The sequence below is a fragment of the Lutra lutra genome, chromosome 16 (genome assembly GCF_902655055.1).
Source record: "Lutra lutra chromosome 16, mLutLut1.2, whole genome shotgun sequence".
Classification (NCBI taxonomy): Eukaryota; Metazoa; Chordata; class Mammalia; order Carnivora; family Mustelidae; genus Lutra; species Lutra lutra.
In genome coordinates, this window is record NC_062293.1 from 42,764,300 (window position 1) to 42,781,669 (window position 17,370).

Below are 17,370 nucleotides of genomic sequence, written 5' to 3' on the forward strand. Positions count from 1 at the left end.
ATTGCGGGGGAGGGAGGGGTGTGATGAGAGTGCTGACGCGGGCGATGCTCACTTGTTGGGACAGCCTGGAGTCTCCTTCTCCCTAGGTGAATCAGTGTGCACGGCTCGGGGTTTCCCCGGTCTCTCCCTAGGCAAACACGAAACTAACCCTGATCCCTGCCCCACAAACCGAGAGAATGCTGACGCTCTTCGTAGTTTTGGTAGTTTATCATTTACGTGCCAATGAGAATCCGCTCTCTCTGAAATAGCGTCACTAGTGAGCAAAGAGGTGGGCTGAGATGGGCGCCTGGGTGACTCAGTCGGTTAAGCGTCTGCCTTCCACTCGGGACATGATCTCAGAGTCCTGGGATAGAGCCCCGCGTGGGGCTCCCCGCTCAGCGGGGAATGTGCTTTTCCCTCTACCTCTGCCTTTCTTTGCCCGCTCCTGCTTTCCCTGTCTCAAATAAATACAATCTTAAAGAAAAAGAAGTGGGTTAGGGAGATTGGTCCTCGCTTTCCACCCTCACTGGTTGTGAAGAGCAGCCCTCGGGTCTAAAGCTTTGTGAGGGCCAGATGCGAACACGTGTGTAGGGAATGGCTTGTACCGTCCTAGCTGCCAAGCGCGCCAAGAAATGCCATAAAACCCCATTCCTGGGATTCTGAAAAAGGAACTGTGGGAGTGGGCTGCAAGGACGTGCAAACCGCACAAGACAGATGCAAAGCCGAAACCCACACCAATTTCCCTTGCTCCGCCCCGCAATTATCTTCCAGGGTCGGGGGTGCGGCCACAGGGTGGGCGGGTCCGCGCACGCGCTGCGTCTGCGTGGGGGGTTCCGGAAATGTGACTCTGAGAAACGAGATGGAGAAGTACGAGCGGATCCGAGTGGTGGGGAGAGGTGCCTTCGGGTGAGCCAGGGATCTGGGGAAGGAAATTGGTAGGGGAGAGGGAAAATGAGCCCCAACTCTGACAGCGAATTCGCTGCCCGGTTAGCCCCGCCCCGAGGCGTGAGCGCCAGCTTGGAAAGCCCCGCCCAGGCTTCCGGTCCCGGTCCTAGTTGGGAGACTCCGCCTCTAACGAGGTCCCGCCCCCCACCCCTCCACCCCCGGCCGGCCAGCCTCTGCGCGGCCGCAGAGTTTCGTTCTTTGATTCCTGACTCAGCCATTCAACGATTATTGAGCGCTAGCTATACTCGTCAGGCTCTCGGCGCCGAGTGTACAGTAAAGATCAAAATAAGCGTGGTTTTTTCCCTCTCGGGGCGTGTAGACTGTAGTAAAATAATACAATAAACAAGATACTAAAGCAATTATTAACAAGCTGCGAACGTGGCATACACCACGACTACTTATTTGGGATGGTGAAGGAAAATTTCTCTTTGAGAGGTGAATTGTAAAGCCAAGACTTGAGGGATGAAAACCAGTAAACGAAGGTGAAGGCAGAACTTTTCAGGCAGAGGAAGCACCATATCCTCACGCGGGGAAGAATTCAGAGTATTCAAGGAACTGAGAAAAAGACTGGTGAAGTTGGAATGTAGTGGGCAAAGTAAAGGATGGTATAGAGAGAGAGAGAGAGAATGGTATAAAATGTGATTGTCACAGAGAACAGCTGATGGCCTAATAGGCTAAGGTAAAGAGGTTGGATTTATTCGAAGTGTAAAAGGGAAGGGGTTTAAGCAGAATGAATGGTCTTTTTTTTTTTTTAAGATTTTATTTATTTATTTGACAGAGAGAAATCACAAGTAGGCAGAGAGGCAGGCAGAGAGAGAGGAGGAAGCAGGCTCCCCGCTGAGCAGAGAGCCCGATGCGGGGCTTGAACCCAGGACCTGGGATTATGACCCGAGCCGAAGGCAGCGGATTAACCCACTGAGCCACCCTGGCGCCCCAATGAATGGTCTTGATATGATTTGCATTTTTATTTATTTTAAAGATTTTATTTATTTGAGAGAGAGAGAGAGTGTGTGTGAGAGAGAGAGAAGCAGGGGGCAGGGGAAGAGGGAGAGGGAGAAGCAGAGCAGGGAGCCGGATATGGCGCTGATTACAGGGTTCTGGGATCATGACCTGATCGCAGGGGGTCCTGGGATCATGACCTGAGCAGAAGGCAGCCGCTTAACCCACCGCGCCACCCAGGCGCCCCTGATTTGCATTTTTAAAATGTCATTCTGGGGGCGCCTGGGTGGCTCACTGGGTTGAAGCCTCTGCCTTCGGCTCAGGTCATGATCCCAGGGTCCTGGGATCCAGCCCCGCATCGGGCTCTCTGCTCTGCGGGGAGCCTGCTTCCTCCTCTCTCTCTCTCTGCCTGCCTCTCTGCCTACTTGTGATCTCTGTCTGTCAAATAAATAAATAAATAATCTTAAAAAAAAAGATTTATTTGACAGAGATACTTCAAGAGAGGGAACACAAGCAGGGGGAGTGGGAGAGGGAGAAGCAGGCTTCCCACCGAGCAGGGACAGGATCCCAAGACTCTGGGATCACGACTGAGCAGAGTCTTAATGACTGAACCACCCAGGCGCCCCCAGGTGTCTGACTTTAATGGTTTTATCAGTTACTGAGATGGAAGAGCCTGAGGAAGAAAAGGTTTGGGGGCAGTTTGAATTTGTTAAAATTTAAGATGCAGGATGCATGGGCGGCTCAGTCTGTTAAGTGTCTGCCTTCACCTCAGGTTATGATCCCAGGGTCCTGGGTTCAAGTGCCGTATCAGGTGCCTTGCTCACCGGGGAGCCTGCTTCTCCCTCTGCCTGCCACTCCCCCTCCTTGTAATGGTCACTCCTGCATGCTCTCTCTGACAAAATCTTTTTTAAAAATTTAGAATGCTTGCAAGCCACTCAGGTAAAAATGCAAAGCAGGTAGTTGGATTTGTTAGTCTGGGGCTCAAAGGAGAGGTTTGAGATGGAAATATAAATTTGATACTTTTTTTTTTAATTTATTTGACAGACAGAGATCACAAGTAGGCAGAGAGGCAGGCAGAGAGAGAGGGGAGGAAGCAGGCTCCCTACTGAGCAGAGAGCCCCATGCGGGGCTCGATCCCTGAACCCTGGGATCATGACCTGAGCCGAAGGCAGCGGCATTAACCCACTGAGCCACCCAGGCGCCACTAAGTTTGATACTCTTAAATGATCCTCTTATAGTCCATTCACTCAGCAGATACTCATTGACCCCCTACTGTGTGCTAAATACTGGGCTGTGCTCTGGGGATATAGTTGTGAAGGAGACTAGCTGCTTTTATGGCCACTGACCAGAGTTGGAAGAAAATAATAGTATGAACGGCTTCTACTCATCCTCTCAACAACCCAGGGAAATTGATTCTGGTTTCCAGATGAAAATGTCATATAATCCCAAACCAGGTAAGTAATACAAGGAGGAGCCAGGATTTGAACCCAGGCAGTTAACTCCGAGGTCTGTGCACACTAAGGATGATCAAGACTAACTTCACTGTGCCCGTGCTGAAACTGAGCCTCAGGTTAAATGACTTGCCCAAGGTCTCACACACAGCGTTTGTGGCCAGTTCTCCCTATTCTTGAACTTGTCCTATGCATTTTAGATGATCTCTTAGTCTCCATGCCTGTTTCCCCTCTCCTAAGGAGCATCCAGTGACAAGGTCTGCCCTGCCTGACATGTGGCTGGAAGCTCAGCTGGGACCCACCCCTGTGTTCTGTGTCCCCAGGATTGTGCACCTGTGCTTGCGCAAGGCTGACCAGAAGCTGGTGATCATTAAGCAGATCCCAGTGGAGCAGATGACCAAAGAAGAGCGGCAGGCAGCCCAAAATGAGTGCCAGGTCCTCAAGCTACTCAACCACCCCAATGTCATCGAGTACTATGAGAACTTCCTGGAGGACAAGGCACTCATGATTGCCATGGAGTACGCACCAGGTGGGCCAGCCTCCTCACATTGGCCTGGCTCCAAGGGCCCCTCTCTTCTGGGACAGGCAGACCCAGATCAGCCAACTTCCGTCCTCAGACTGGGTTTGATGGCGGTTCACAGGTATAGGGTTGTGACACCAGGTGTACGAGGCTGGCAGACCCTTGCCCTGTCTGCACTGTCGGTTTCTTTCTTTCTTTCTTTTTTTTTTTTTTTTTCCGCTGTTGGTTTCTTAACAGGAGAGTGCCAGGCACGGGAAAAGCCTAGATCTTAGCTAGTTCCTTCCTGCTGCAGGTGGCACGCTGGCCGAGTTTATCCAGAAGCGCTGTAATTCCCTGCTGGAGGAGGAGACCATCCTACACTTCTTTGTGCAGATCCTGCTTGCATTGCACCACGTGCACACCCATCTCATCCTGCACCGGGACCTCAAGACTCAAAACATCCTTCTCGACAAACACCGCATGGTTGTCAAGATCGGGGACTTCGGCATCTCCAAGATCCTTAGTAGCAAGAGCAAGGCCTACACGGTGCCTGGGCACAGAGGGGACCTCATGGGTGCTGGAGGGGCCAAGGCTCACTCTGCGTCCCAGCCCCCTCCCTCCCCAAGACCTTGGCCCCCTGCCCCCCCACCCCGGGCTGGGTGGTCCTGCAGGAGGAAGCAGTCTGCAGTGGGCCTTGGACCGAGCCTTCCCTCCCCTAAGCTGTAATAAGATCTGCTTCCCTCTTGCAGGTGGTGGGCACCCCGTGCTACATCTCCCCTGAACTGTGTGAGGGCAAGCCTTACAACCAGAAGAGTGACATCTGGGCCCTGGGCTGTGTCCTCTATGAACTGGCCAGCCTCAAGAGGGCCTTTGAAGCTGCGGTGAGTTATACCCCCAGAGAGACAAGTGAGAAATATCTGTGTCTATCTCCCTGCCCTAGAAGTCCTTGGCTCCAGCCACTTCTGTGTTCCTTCCCTTGTGGCGGAGTTGTTTCCTTCGTCAGACTGGGAAATTACCCCATGGCTGGGCTGTGGCTTCCCTCAGGCTTGGGTCCCCCATCAAACTGAGGACTCCTGAGAGCAGGGCTCTCCCAACAGATTAGGGACTCCCCCCACCCCTGCCCCTGCTGCTTCCACTAAGGGCAAGACCTGACCTGAGTTCTCCCAACCAACCACCTAGGGTTCCTGAGGACATAGCTGCAGCTCCCCTATCAGGAGTTCCTGTCCCCGGGAGTCCCCTCGTCAGACTGCAGGTTCTCGGTGCAAGGCTTTGACCACCCGGTTAGACCTGGAGGCAGGAGGTGCTGCCACCCAAGAGCCTGGGACAGGCTCTGGCCAACCTCACCCTCCGTGCTTCCACAGAACCTGCCAGCACTGGTCCTGAAGATCATGAGTGGCACCTTTGCACCAATCTCTGACCGGTACAGCCCTGAGCTGCGCCAGCTTGTCCTCAGTCTGCTCAGCCTGGAGCCCTCGCAGCGGCCACCGCTCAGCCACATAATGGCGCAGCCCCTCTGCATCCGAGCCCTCCTCAACCTTCACACCGATCTGGGCAGTGTCCGCATGAGGAGGCCTGTGCGGGGAGAGGGTGGGGGTGGGGTGGTGGTGCTGGAGCTCTGGGAAGCGGGGTGTGTGTGTGTGAGAGAGAGAGAGAGAGAGAGACACCCAGTGAGAGCACAATAAGCCTGGGCAAGTCTTCCATTCCTGTGTGTGTGGTGTGTTGGGGGGTGGGGGGGTGGGGGGGCAGGTGCCAGGAACGGTCCGTGTCCTGAAGCCCCCATTTGACCCATAGGGCAGAGAAGTCCCTGGTCCCCGGGCCACCCATGGCCCCGGGCTGCAGCCCAGGAAGCAGGACCACGGGCCCCCGCTGCAGGGGTAAGTCAGAGCCAACCTCCGGTGCCTCCCCAATGCCAAGCCATTCCCACCAGTTTAATAGACCTGACATGGTGTCCCGCAGGCATACCCCGGGGACCCCCACGGCCGGCCATTCCGCCACCACTGTCGTCCGTGTACGCGTGGGGTGGCGGGCTGAGCGCCCCGCTGCGGCTGCCGATGCTCAACACAGAAGTGGTCCAGGTGGCGGCTGGACGCACGCAGAAGGCGGGCGTCACGCGCTCTGGGCGCCTCATCTTGTGGGAGGTGAGCAGGCTGTTGGGTGAGGGGGAGCCTGGGGTGGGGTAAGCGGCGGCGGGGGGGGGGGGGGTGCCTGAGGGGGCCACTGAGGCCCCGCCCATGCCCTCCACAGGCCCCGCCCCTAGGCGCGGGAGGGGGCGCCCTCCTGCCTGGGGCTGTGGAGCAGCAGCAGCCCCAGTTCGTCTCCCGTTTCCTGGAGGGCCAGTCGGGTGTGACTATCAAGCATGTGGCCTGTGGGGACCTCTTCACGGCCTGCCTGACCGGTGAGTCCAGCAGGGGACTATCCTGGTGCATTCCACAGAGTCTGAGAAGGCCCCCCCAGAGCAGCTCCCCTCACTGGTTGTCATTTGCGCACTCATTAATGCTTCTACTAGTTATCCTGCACCAGGTGCTTTATTATTATTATTATTATTATTATTATTATTATTATTTTAGATTTTATTTATTTATTTGACAGAGATCACAAGTAGGCGGAGAGGCAGGCAGAGAGAGAGAGGGGGAAGCAGGCTCCCCGCTGAGCGGAGAGCCCGATATGGGGCTCCATCCCAGGACCCTGGGATCATGACCCGAGCCGAAGGCAGAGGGTTTAACCCACTGAGCCACCCAGGCGCCCCACTTTATTATTTTTTTAAGATGTATTTATTATTTTGAGAGAGAGAGAGGTGCTTTACTTACACAGTCTCCTTTACCCTTCACAACAGGCCTGGCGAGGTAGTTACTGTAGATTATCTTCATTTGAGGGAAGCTGAGTGACAGACCTGGAAAGCTCAGATGTACAGCTCAGAGGCTGTCTCTTGTCCAAACTCACGCAAAGAGATACGCTGCCTGTCCTTTTCTACCTTCTGCCCCATTCTTCCAGCCTTTGCTTCCAACTTCTTTCACCTGCAACCCATGGACTGGCCTCTCTGGAAAAACAGCCCAACCTCTCTCCCTTCTCTTTCCTCACCACCCCTCTCTGCAGACCGAGGTATCATCATGACCTTTGGCAGTGGCAGCAATGGGTGCCTAGGCCATGGCAGCCTCAATGACCTCAGCCAGGTGGGTGCTGCAGGTACTTGGGGGAGGAGGAAGTGGGCGGGTGGCAAGGATTGTACATCTGACAGCTGACACCCGAGTTGGGGGCCGGGAATCCCCAGCAGCCACCGGTCCCTCTAGCTCCTGGGCTGCACCTGTTCTGAGCAACACCAGGGGAAGTACAGAAAGACCAGGCTGCCCCAGTGGTGGCAGTGTATGCAAGCGTGCATGCGTGCACGTTTGTGTGTGTGTGTGTTAAAGACACAGCTGTCTGGTGAGAATTTGCAGCCTCCAACTTCTTCATCCCTCCATGGGATGCTGAGGCCAGGCAGCAGTCCAGGCCCCTTGCCTAGTATCTCTTTCTAACTCTTTCTCTCTCTAGCCCACCATTGTGGAGGCCCTGCTGGGCTATGAGATGGTGCAGGTGGCCTGTGGAGCGTCCCACGTGCTGGCCCTGTCCACTGAGCGAGAACTCTTTGCCTGGGGCCGCGGAGACGGTGGTAAACTGTCTTCCCTGTTCAAGCTTCTAGGTTCCATCTCACAGCACCCTGACTGGGACTTGAAGAGGACTTCATACCCACCTCCCAACCCTGGCCTCTTCTCCCTCTTTTCTCTTAAGCCGATTCTATTCATTTCTTCATTCACCAAAACCTTACTGCCCATCTAGTACGAGCCCCTCCTGTGCTGGGTGCAGAGACAAGATGAGGAGGAATACCTTCCTTCAGGGGCTTATGATGTAGTGAGAGATCTCTTTCATCCGGCAGCCCTCTCTGGGTCAGATGTCATGCTGGGCATTGGAAACTAGAGAGGACTTACATGGGGTTTCTGTCCTCCTGGCATAGTGGGGGGAGGGATGACATCTCCCTACAATAAAGGACAGACAGCATCAGGGCTCCCCCCAAGGTCCAGAGATGTGGGAACCCAAGGAATGGCACGGGATGTCCCTGGAGGAGACAGAGGTGGCATCTGAACAGGGCATTAAGGGGGAGTAGGATTTTGACCACAGAGGTTAGCTATTTCTGGCAGAGGGCACAGCCTTAACTCACGCCGTTACCTCCTCTCCATGGCTGGTCCGCATCCTGGCATCACCAACCCTAAAACCCAAACTAGCCCCATCCTGGTTTCTCCTTGTAGGCCGGCTGGGACTGGGTACCAGGGAGTCCCACAGCTGCCCCCAGCAGGTGTCCATGCCCCCAGGACAGGAAGCCCAGCGGGTAATATGTGGCATTGACTCTTCCATGATCCTCACTGTCCCGGGCCGAGCCCTGGCCTGTGGGAGTAACAGGTAAATGGGTCCAGTGGCATGACTAGAATGCCCTCCCCCTCCCTGGCTGCTAATGCTCTATCCGTCATTGCCTACTTTCCACCCAGGGTCCAAGCTGAGGGTGGGGCTGAGCACACTGCTGGGTTCAACCCAGGGTGGGAACTGTCCTCTGGGAACCAGCCCTGGCACACTTCGGTGGGGTCAGGAGGGTCTGTGCAAACTGCCAGTTGGACTTGGCTTCTGGTTTTACCTTCAGGTTCAACAAGCTGGGCCTGGACCCCCTCTCCCTGGGGGAGGAGACTGCCCCCCACCAGCAGGTGGAGGAGGCCCTGAGCTTCACACCACTAGGCTCTGCACCCCTCGACCAGGAGCCCCTGCTCAGTGTGGACCTGGGCACTGCTCACTCAGCTGCCGTGACTGGTGAGTAGGACCCTGGCCCAGGAGGCCATGGGTAGACTCCCCCGGTCTCCTCGGGATCTCAGCTGAGACAGCCCCTCTCCTCTCCTCTTTCCTCCCCTACAGCCTCTGGCGACTGCTACACTTTCGGCAGCAATCAGCACGGGCAGTTGGGTACCCATGCCCGCCGGGTCAGCAGGGCACCTTGTCAAGTCCAAGGCCTGCAGAACATCAAGATAGCAATGGTGGCCTGCGGGGATGCCTTCACTATAGCCATCGGGACAGGTGATTGATCCGTGGGCACTGTGGGGCCAGATAGGGTTGCTGGCAGGCCCATGGGCAGTGGGGGTGGTATCCTGCTCAGGGCTGCTGAACATTCTCTTGGGGCTAGATGGATGGAGGGTAGCTACTTGCTAAGCCGTGTCCTCCTCTTCCTGTCCTTGGGATTCTCTTTGGCAGAAGGTGAAGTGTACTCTTGGGGGAAAGGGGCCCGAGGTCGACTAGGAAGACGGGATGAGGATGCTGGACTCCCTCGGCCAGTGCAGCTGCAGGAGACACATCCCTACACAGTGACGTCTGTGTCCTGTTGCCATGGAAACACTCTCCTGGCTGTCCGCCGTGAGTTGTTACCTTTTCCCACCTCACCTCCACAAGGTTTAATCCAGCGGTGGGGGCCCTGCCCACCCTCCCATCCCCCAGTGGTCACGGCCCAGAGCACTAAGAGCACGTTAAGCCTCCAGATAAATGAAAGCAGAAGCTGTTGGGTAAGACAGCTGCCTGCCTGGCGAAGGCAAGGGAGTCTGCTTCTTGGGCCTCACTTGAAGGACTGTTCCCAGTGCTTCCCAGGGCCCAAAGGCATTCTTTCTCCTACCCCCAGTCCAGTTTAGTTTGAACCTCTGTTTCTGGCCGGTCAAGGTTGAGTCCAGGGCACAGTGTGTGTGGGAGTGGGAGCGAAGGTGGGTATCCCTTGCTGTTGCTGGAGGCACTGCCCTCTGGGTGTCTGCAGGGGTGTCTCATTTGTACCTCCAGCGGTTACAGATGAGCCCATCCCACCATGAGGCATCCAGATACACTCCTGGACCACCCCGATATTGCTGCTCCTTGGAACATGCTTGAAAACTGCAGACGCTTGCAGAGGACTGTCCCCACCAGCCCCCTGGAGTGTCCTCAGTGCCAGAGAAGAACCAGCGAAGCGGCCACTCTCCTTTGGCCCTGGATCCGGAAACTACAGCCCACCCCATTCCCCCAACATCTCTTTTTTCTCTTCCTACCCCTTTTAAGTTGGTGTCCCCAGGGTCCAGCCTGGCTAGGGTCAGAAACCAGACCCAGCCTTCCCAAGCAGGGTGGTCTCCAGAGTCTTGGCAGAAAAAAGCTGGAGGCAGCTGTGGCTCCACCCAGACCCTGCCCTTTACCCCCAGCACAATTAGAGAATAAGTCGCTGGTGCCCCCCGGGAGAGCAGCTCAGTGCTTTGGAGCAGGGCAAGCCCTGTCCTGCCTGGACTGGCCATTCTGGCTGCCTGGCTTCTGCATTGCTGGGAGATCTGGAGGCACAGAACTTCTGAGTGGACTGGGAGTGGATCTGCAAGGGCACCAAAGTGTCCACTGCAGAATGGAGGTCCTGCCGAAGGTTGCCCCTCCACCCACGCCATTCCCCCAAAGCAGGTTGGAGAAAGGGTAACTGGCTGGGCCAGACCAGTTTTGCAGATGACTGGGAAATAGCGCCAATAAAAACATCAACTGCCTGCCCCGAATGTGATCTCTTCGGGGATGGGGGTGGAGACCCGACACCCCAGGGCTGGGCAAGGCCGAGGTCCAGGGAGGAATGTGGGCGCAGCCTGAGGCTGGGGCCGAGGTTCCTCTGGCCCAGCGCCCAGCTAGGCTTCCCTGCGCCAGCCGAGCTCCCCAGATCTGGTTGCCAGGCTTCGGCTGCCTAGCACCTGCAAGCTGGAGTCCCGGGCCCCGGGGCGACACGTGGCCCCCCCGAGACCGAGGTGTTGACGCCGGAGAAGCGAACCTTTGTGGTGCTGCCCAGCCTGACCGCCAGGGCCCTGCGCCCTATCCAGCGTCAGGAGATCCCCCCCCAGCCCCGGGGAGAAGCGGAGCAGCCACGACCGCTCTTCCCAAAGGGAGAGAGGAGGAGCCCGCGCTCTGTGGAGGGCGCCAGGCGGGCGGTCCGCCAACCCCGACGCCGCGAGCCGGCGAGGTGGGTGGGAGCCGGGTGCGGAGGGCGCTAGGACCCCGCGGGCGCGGCTCCACCCCCTCTTCCGGCGGGCGGGCTCGCGGGCTCGGGGGCTGGGCGCAGGCCGCGGCCGCCAGTCGGCGCCGCCCGGAGCCGGGAGCGCGGCCGGAGCGAGGCGCGGGCTGTGGGGCCGCCCCGTGCCCGGCCCCGCTCGCCCGTGCCCGCCGCCCGCCCGCCATGCCCGGCTTCGACTACAAGTTCCTTGAGAAGCCCAAACGGCGGCTGCTGTGCCCGCTGTGCGGGAAGCCCATGCGCGAGCCGGTGCAGGTTTCTACCTGCGGCCACCGCTTCTGCGACACCTGCCTGCAGGAATTCCTCAGGTGCGGGCCGGGGGTGGGGAGCGGGGAACGGCCGTGGCCGTGGCGAGGGGGGACGGAGCGTGGGGAGGGGCCCAGGCGGGAGGCATGCCGGGCCTTTGTCTGTGCCGCGGCTCTCTGACCTCAGGGGCGCCCACCGTGACGTCACGGGGCGGCGGTGACGTCAGGCCCCGAGGGAGGACCCCGCGCACTAATGCGAAGGGTCCTGGGGCTCTTCGGAGGAATTCCGTGCCTGCCCGCGGGGTGGAGGTGGGAGAAAACGCCCTTCCTGACCCGTGGCAGGCCCTCCCCCTCACCTGAAAGCTGGAGCGGCCGCATCCTTGAACTTTGAATCCGCAGGGGAAGAGGAGGACAGAACTCTCGGTCCCGCACAGGGCCTTAAGCCTCTCGGGTTTCCGCCCATCTAACCTCCTCTGAGCTAAGAGCAATCCGAGAGCTGCAGCTATTGTTCTCCCATTTCACAGATGGTGAAACGAGAGATTCAAAGAAAGGCTGAGACTTGCCCACGGTCACACAGTTCCTTAAAGGCTTAAGTGGGATTAAGCCCGGGCTGCTTTTGGTCGCACAATAGAGGGAGAACTGTGACGCTACAGATCGCCCTTGAAGCCGTGGAACCGTTCGGGTGTCCCTCCTCGTCCCTGGGGATCTTGAGTACCGAGGGTGGTCTGTAAATCGCGAGGGAGGGGGGCGCATCTTGGGTGTAACTGAACTAGGGATCCAGGTGGCCCCTTGGCTCTGGGGCCTCTGCTGAGTTCTGGGCGCTCTGCCGTGTCGCGAATCTAAACTCCTTTGCTGGGAACTGTTCAAACCTGGGTGTGGGGAGGCGAGATGAGGGAGCCCCCACTCCTGGGGAAGGTCGTGCCCCGGGAGCACAGGGGAAAGCTGGGTCAGCCACTGCCGCCTGTCTGGACGCTGCTGAGGCGAGCTAGGGGCGCAGACAGCATTTCTGGGGCTCCTGCCTTCAGTGCTCCCCGCTCCCTCTCTCAGCCCTCCGCAGCCCCTCGCTGGCGGAAATCTCAGCAGGCCCTTTGTTTTCAGTTCCCCCCAGTCTGGGCCGGCTCCTGCCCTCACATATGCTCCTGCGTGAGCTGCGGTGCTGCCTGCCCCCCTCCTCCTTTTCCCTCACCCTCCTCCCTCCTCCCTGCAGTGTACACACATACTCCCCTACAGACACACAGTCCCATTGTCTTCTGCGGTGCCCTTCCTCGGCCCTCTGGTTTCCAGATGAGGCCAGCTGAGCCCCTGCCTCCACCCCCAGCCGACCCACCCTTACAGCCTCTGAGGGAGCAGGGGAGGGGGCTGTCAGGCCATTTCCCTCCACCACCTCCTTTGCCCCTTTCTCCAGCTTCTGCACCTCCCCCTCCCGGAAATCCCCTCTTCCTCTCCCACAGCCCCCTCCCCCCATCCTGTTTTCTCCCCTGGGCCTGGGCCTTCACTGCACAGCCTGGAGCTGTCTGGGCCCCTCTCCTTCCCCCTTCCCCAGCTCTTGAGCTGTGCAGCTGAGGCCCCCGAAGGACAGAAGTGGTTGAACAGGCTCTGTCCCTCACCACCACCCCCTACCCTACCAGGATGTCCATAACCCTGGCAGAACCTTTGTCCTGGCTGGGCCCCAAGCTGCTCCTGCTAATCTGCCTGAAGACTGGGGACTTGCCTCAGTCCCCTCCCTGTCTCCCAGACCACTAAATCAGCACATTCCTGAAGCAGCCGAACAGACAACCGCCCCCCACCACCGTGGCCCACCCGTCTTGTCCCATTCCTACCTGGGCTATCGCTCAGGTTGGTCCAGGAGGGCTGGCTGCCTTGTGGGCATGGGTGCACCTCTTCAGTACCTGGACGTGTATTGTTCTTGGCATTGGTGGCAAGACCAGTGGTGGTAGTGGGGTCGGGGGAGGTGGGTGCTAGAAATCTTTAAAGCACCTGGGGCCTGAACTCCCCAGGTCCTACAGAGTAGCATCATGGACAGGCTGCCATGTGGCTTCCTCTTCCGCCTTGGTTTCTGCCTCCCACCTGCTTGACTCAGATCTGCCGGGAATGCCATGCCTGAGGGCCTTGGGTCGTACTGGGTGAGCCCTTGCCCTGCCTAGGCCACGCCAGATGTGTGTGATTGGCCCTGGCCAGGGTCAGAAGGCCATGTTGGTGGAAGCAGGTGTGCCAGCAGGTTTCTTGGTGCCGACCTCCGGATGGGGATTAGTGCAAGGTCAGAAAGCTTTCAGAGCTTGCCTTTAGGTGACCAGAGTCTTGGCCGAGCTTGCCTGGAGGGTTTTTCTTGCCCCAGCCCCTTGTGTGTGTACAGTGTAGTAGAACCTGTCTGAACTGTCTGAAGATGTCCAGGTGCTGCTTTACCTTGAGTCTCAGTTCTTTAATCTGCAAAATGGGGGGCATGCAGCCCCTTCCCAGAGGCAGGTAGTTAGGACTGGATAGGAGTGTAAACATTGCCTGAGGGTGAGACTCTCCTCTTTGCTTTACAAGACACACCCTAACCGGAGGAGGAAAGGGATGGGGTAAAGTGGCCAGAAACTGACCTTTGCCCTGGGTTCTTGGACAAGAATCCTAAGGGGGGGCTGGGGTGTCCTGCCACTTAATTTCAGCCCATCGCTGCCCACCTGCCCACCCCCCCTTCCCCGCACCGGTCCCCCCAGCCAGTAAAAACTAACGGGTGTCCTGTTAGGGCAGGTGTCCTGTTGCTTTCCCAGTCCAGCTGCCCTCCTGGGTGAGGGGGGGAGGGATACCAGCTGCCACCTGTTGGCCAAATGCTCTCAGAGGCAGCTGTCTGCCTCCAGTGGGCCCAGAACCCCTCTCCTCAGGACAAGAGCTGGGATCTGGGGTCTTGGCTGAGAGGTGTGGTGGGGGAGGGAGGGTACCCTGGTTGAGGGGGTGGGGCCTGGGTTCTTCCTTCCCATAGCTGGAGCCTGACCCTGTCCCCTCCTGCTTCACAGTGAAGGAGTCTTCAAATGCCCTGAGGACCAGCTTCCTTTGGACTATGCCAAGGTGAGCCTACAGTGCCAGGCGGGGGCCCAGGTTACAGGGTTTTGCCCTTGGTGGAGGCCGGAGCTGTTGGCAGCCAGTTGGCTCAGGGCCAGTGTCAACCCAGTACTGTGGAATCTTGTGCCCCCATGAAGGTGGCCTCTTCCCTCCCACTGGGCCAAGTTGCAAATGAGGCCAGTGTTTGCCCTGGAGGGCAGGCACAATGCCCAGACTGTGGGGGTGCACAGAGCCGCTCTGTGCCCGAAAGGAGTGCTCCCTTCCCCTTCGGGTGGCAAGCCAGACCCGTGGCTGACGGCCAGGACCCCTCTACCAGGAGGAAGGAAGCAGAGGATGTGGGGGCTGCCTGGAACTGAGCAGGCTGATTGGTTGCCCCTCCGAAGGGAGTGTCATGTACAGGCACGCTGGGAATCCTGGTGTCCAGCTTTGGAGCAGACACCACCTGTGCCTTTTATCGCTGGGCACAGAGGGGATTATAGATCAAGAGAGCGTGTTCCTGAAGCTCAGGTAGAGCTAGCCTGGCCCGGGGGTGGGGTGGGGTGGTGGTGACTGGGGACTGGAGCAGCCTCTGACCCTGGTCAGTTCCTCCCCATCCACCCAGATCTACCCAGACCCCGAGCTGGAGGTGCAGGTGTTGGGCCTGGCCATCCGCTGTATCCACAGTGAGGAGGGCTGCCGCTGGAGCGGGCCGCTGCGGCACCTGCAGGTGAGTCCCCGGTGGGGAGGGAGGGATGAGTCCTTTCCCGGCGGGCGCTCACCGCCTCCTTTCCCACCAGAGCCACCTGAACGCATGCAGCTTCAACGTCATCCCCTGCCCTAACCGCTGCGCCACGAAGCTGAGCCGCCGGGACCTGCCTGCCCACTTGCAGCACGACTGCCCCAAGCGGCGCCTCAAGTGCGAGTTCTGTGGCTGCGACTTCAGTGGGGAGGCCTTTGAGGTAAGCAGGGGCGGGGGGCCTGGCTGAGGGGTGTAGTTGAGCCGGGCACCCTTAACTTGTCCCCCCGGGGCATCTCCGCAGAGCCACGAAGGTGTGTGCCCTCAGGAGAGTGTGTACTGTGAGAACAAGTGCGGCGCCCGTATGATGCGGCGCCTGCTGGCCCAGCACGCCGCCTCCGAGTGCCCCAAGCGCACCCAGCCTTGCACCTACTGCACCAAGGAGTTTGTCTTCGACACCATCCAGGTGAGGCCCTTTCCGGGTGGCAGGTGATGTGTGGGGAGCGGGGAGTCAGGCTGCTGACCTCTGTCCTTCTGCCTCTGCGGCCCTAGAGCCACCAGTACCAGTGTCCGCGCTTGCCCGTGCCCTGCCCCAACCAGTGCGGCGTGGGCTCAGTGGCACGGGAGGACCTGCCTGGCCACCTGAAGGAGAGCTGCAGCACGGCGCTGGTGCTGTGTCCATTCAAGGACTCCGGTTGCAAGCACAGGGTGAGCTGTGCCCCCTCCCCTCCCCCCCGCTGGGCTTTTCTGCCAGCCCCCTTCTTGGCCCTCCAGGGGCCCTGCTGTGCTACTTGGAAGCCTTTGGTCCTTCCCTATGCCGGCCACTGCCGGGCTCCTAAGTGTCCTCTATCATTCCCGTTCAGAGTTGGGGCCCTGTCCCCGGCCCCCTCTCTCCCCAGGGCCAGTGCCTACTAAGAACTGTCCTCCCTTCCTCCCCCCTCCACACCCGCCCCCCCGCGCCTTGGGCTTTGCCCACAGTGCCCTAAGTTGGCGATGGCCCGACATGTGGAGGAGAGTGTGAAGCCGCACCTTGCCATGATGTGTGCGCTGGTGAGCCGGCAGCGGCAGGAGCTGCAGGAGCTGCGGCGGGAGCTGGAGGAGCTGTCAGTGGGCAGTGACGGCGTGCTCATCTGGAAGATCGGCAGCTACGGACGGCGGCTTCAGGAAGCCAAAGCTAAGCCCAACCTCGAGTGCTTCAGCCCAGCCTTCTACACGCACAAGTACGGCTACAAGCTGCAGGTGTCTGCCTTCCTCAATGGCAATGGCAGCGGTGAGGGCACGCACCTCTCGCTCTACATCCGCGTGCTGCCAGGTGCCTTTGACAATCTCCTCGAGTGGCCGTTTGCCCGCCGTGTCACCTTCTCCCTGCTGGATCAGAGCGACCCTGGGCTGGCCAAGCCACAGCACGTCACTGAGACCTTTCACCCCGACCCAAACTGGAAGAATTTCCAAAAACCAGGCACTTGGCGGGGCTCCCTGGATGAGAGCTCTCTGGGCTTTGGTTATCCCAAGTTCATCTCCCATCAGGATATCCGTAAGCGAAACTACGTGCGGGATGACGCCGTGTTCATCCGTGCCTCTGTTGAATTGCCCCGAAAGATCCTCAGCTGAGTGCAGACGGGGCTCCTGGAGAAAGGGAGGGGGATTGTGACCTCAGTCAGGAACTGGCTGAACCCAGAGAGGGGGCCGGACCCCCTTTCAGCCTCTTCTTCTGCCTAGGTTCTATTCCCTTGTTCCCCCTCCCGCCTTCCCTACCACCCTCAGGTGCCTCCTATTGGTGCTTCAGCCCTGGCCTCTGGAGGGGAGCCGGTCTTGGGGTCATCAAGGGCTTGGAAACAAGAGATCCCAGGGTCTTTCTCCTCTCCTGGGCAGGGAAGAAAGACATGCCTTGGTGCCGGTCACACTCTACCCGGGACTGAGGTGCCTGCTGGTGCTATGTCCCAAGAGCCATAGTCAGGGGGTGGGAGGTGGGAGAGGGAGGGGTAGTTCAAAGAATCTGTCTTGAGATCTGATTTCTCTTCCCCTTTCCCCGGCTGTGCCTCCTCTGGTTATTTATTTACTTAGTGCCAGGGGGGCACGGCAGGGGAGTCCTGGTTTTTAATAAATCCTGAATTGTATTTATTAACTTGGTTCCAGCCTGACTTATCTGGGATGGTTAGGGCCCTGGAAGGCTGGCCCAACTGTGAAGGCACAGAGCCAAAGTCTGCCTGTAGCTTGCCTCTCTGCCCTGTTGGGTCGCCCTCTGGTGGACGATAGGAGAGCTGCATCAGGCTTTAGGAAGGCAGTTGCCTGCCGCTGCCTTCTGGTGGGTAAATGGGGGAAGTGCAGGCTCTGGACCCTTTTTTTTTTTCTTTCTTTCTTTTCTTTTTTTCTTTTTTTTTTTAAAGCCTGGAGTCTCTGATCCATACTCCACCAAACTAGTGTTTCTGCCCTAGGTAGGTCTTTCTTGGTCTAATGACAATAGCTATCACGTGGCAGACACTGCAAAGCACTTTACA

General features: G+C 58.4%; 2 protein-coding genes across 2 annotated transcripts; both read left to right on the top strand.

Annotated features, from left to right (window-relative positions):
• The first annotated feature begins 810 nt into the window (after positions 1-810).
• On the top strand, positions 811-14,832 carry NEK8 (NIMA related kinase 8). Its single transcript, XM_047706919.1, has 17 exons — positions 811-885; positions 3,638-3,843; positions 4,127-4,359; positions 4,563-4,694; positions 5,175-5,383; positions 5,605-5,687; positions 5,770-5,951; positions 6,058-6,208; positions 6,907-6,983; positions 7,342-7,459; positions 8,094-8,244; positions 8,480-8,643; positions 8,746-8,904; positions 9,079-9,237; positions 9,649-10,822; positions 14,112-14,163; positions 14,759-14,832. The coding sequence occupies exons 1-15, from the start codon at positions 839-841 to the stop codon at positions 9,675-9,677; spliced, it is 2,100 nt and encodes a 699-aa protein (XP_047562875.1). The 5' UTR covers positions 811-838; the 3' UTR covers positions 9,678-10,822; positions 14,112-14,163; positions 14,759-14,832.
• On the top strand, positions 10,917-16,997 carry TRAF4 (TNF receptor associated factor 4). The gene is made up of 7 exons (XM_047706920.1): positions 10,917-11,178; positions 14,112-14,163; positions 14,759-14,863; positions 14,934-15,095; positions 15,177-15,338; positions 15,425-15,580; positions 15,851-16,997. Exons 1-7 carry the CDS (start codon positions 11,036-11,038, stop codon positions 16,481-16,483), a joined length of 1,413 nt encoding a protein of 470 aa, XP_047562876.1. The 5' UTR covers positions 10,917-11,035; the 3' UTR covers positions 16,484-16,997.
• Positions 16,998-17,370: the final 373 nt, after the last annotated feature.

Bases quoted from the DNA above. Each gene is read 5' to 3' on its own strand.
- NEK8 (XM_047706919.1), top strand. From the start codon at position 839: ATGGAGAAGTACGAGCGGATCCGAGTGGTGGGGAGAGGTGCCTTCGG. The intron at 7,460-8,093 runs GTAAACTGTCTT...TTCTCCTTGTAG, and splicing joins CTGGGGCCGCGGAGACGGTG to GCCGGCTGGGACTGGGTACC. The intron at 9,238-9,648 runs GTGAGTTGTTAC...TTGTACCTCCAG, and splicing joins CACTCTCCTGGCTGTCCGCC to CGGTTACAGATGAGCCCATC.
- TRAF4 (XM_047706920.1), top strand. From the start codon at position 11,036: ATGCCCGGCTTCGACTACAAGTTCCTTGAGAAGCCCAAACGGCGGCTG. The intron at 11,179-14,111 runs GTGCGGGCCGGG...CCTGCTTCACAG, and splicing joins TGCCTGCAGGAATTCCTCAG to TGAAGGAGTCTTCAAATGCC. The intron at 15,096-15,176 runs GTAAGCAGGGGC...GCATCTCCGCAG, and splicing joins TCAGTGGGGAGGCCTTTGAG to AGCCACGAAGGTGTGTGCCC.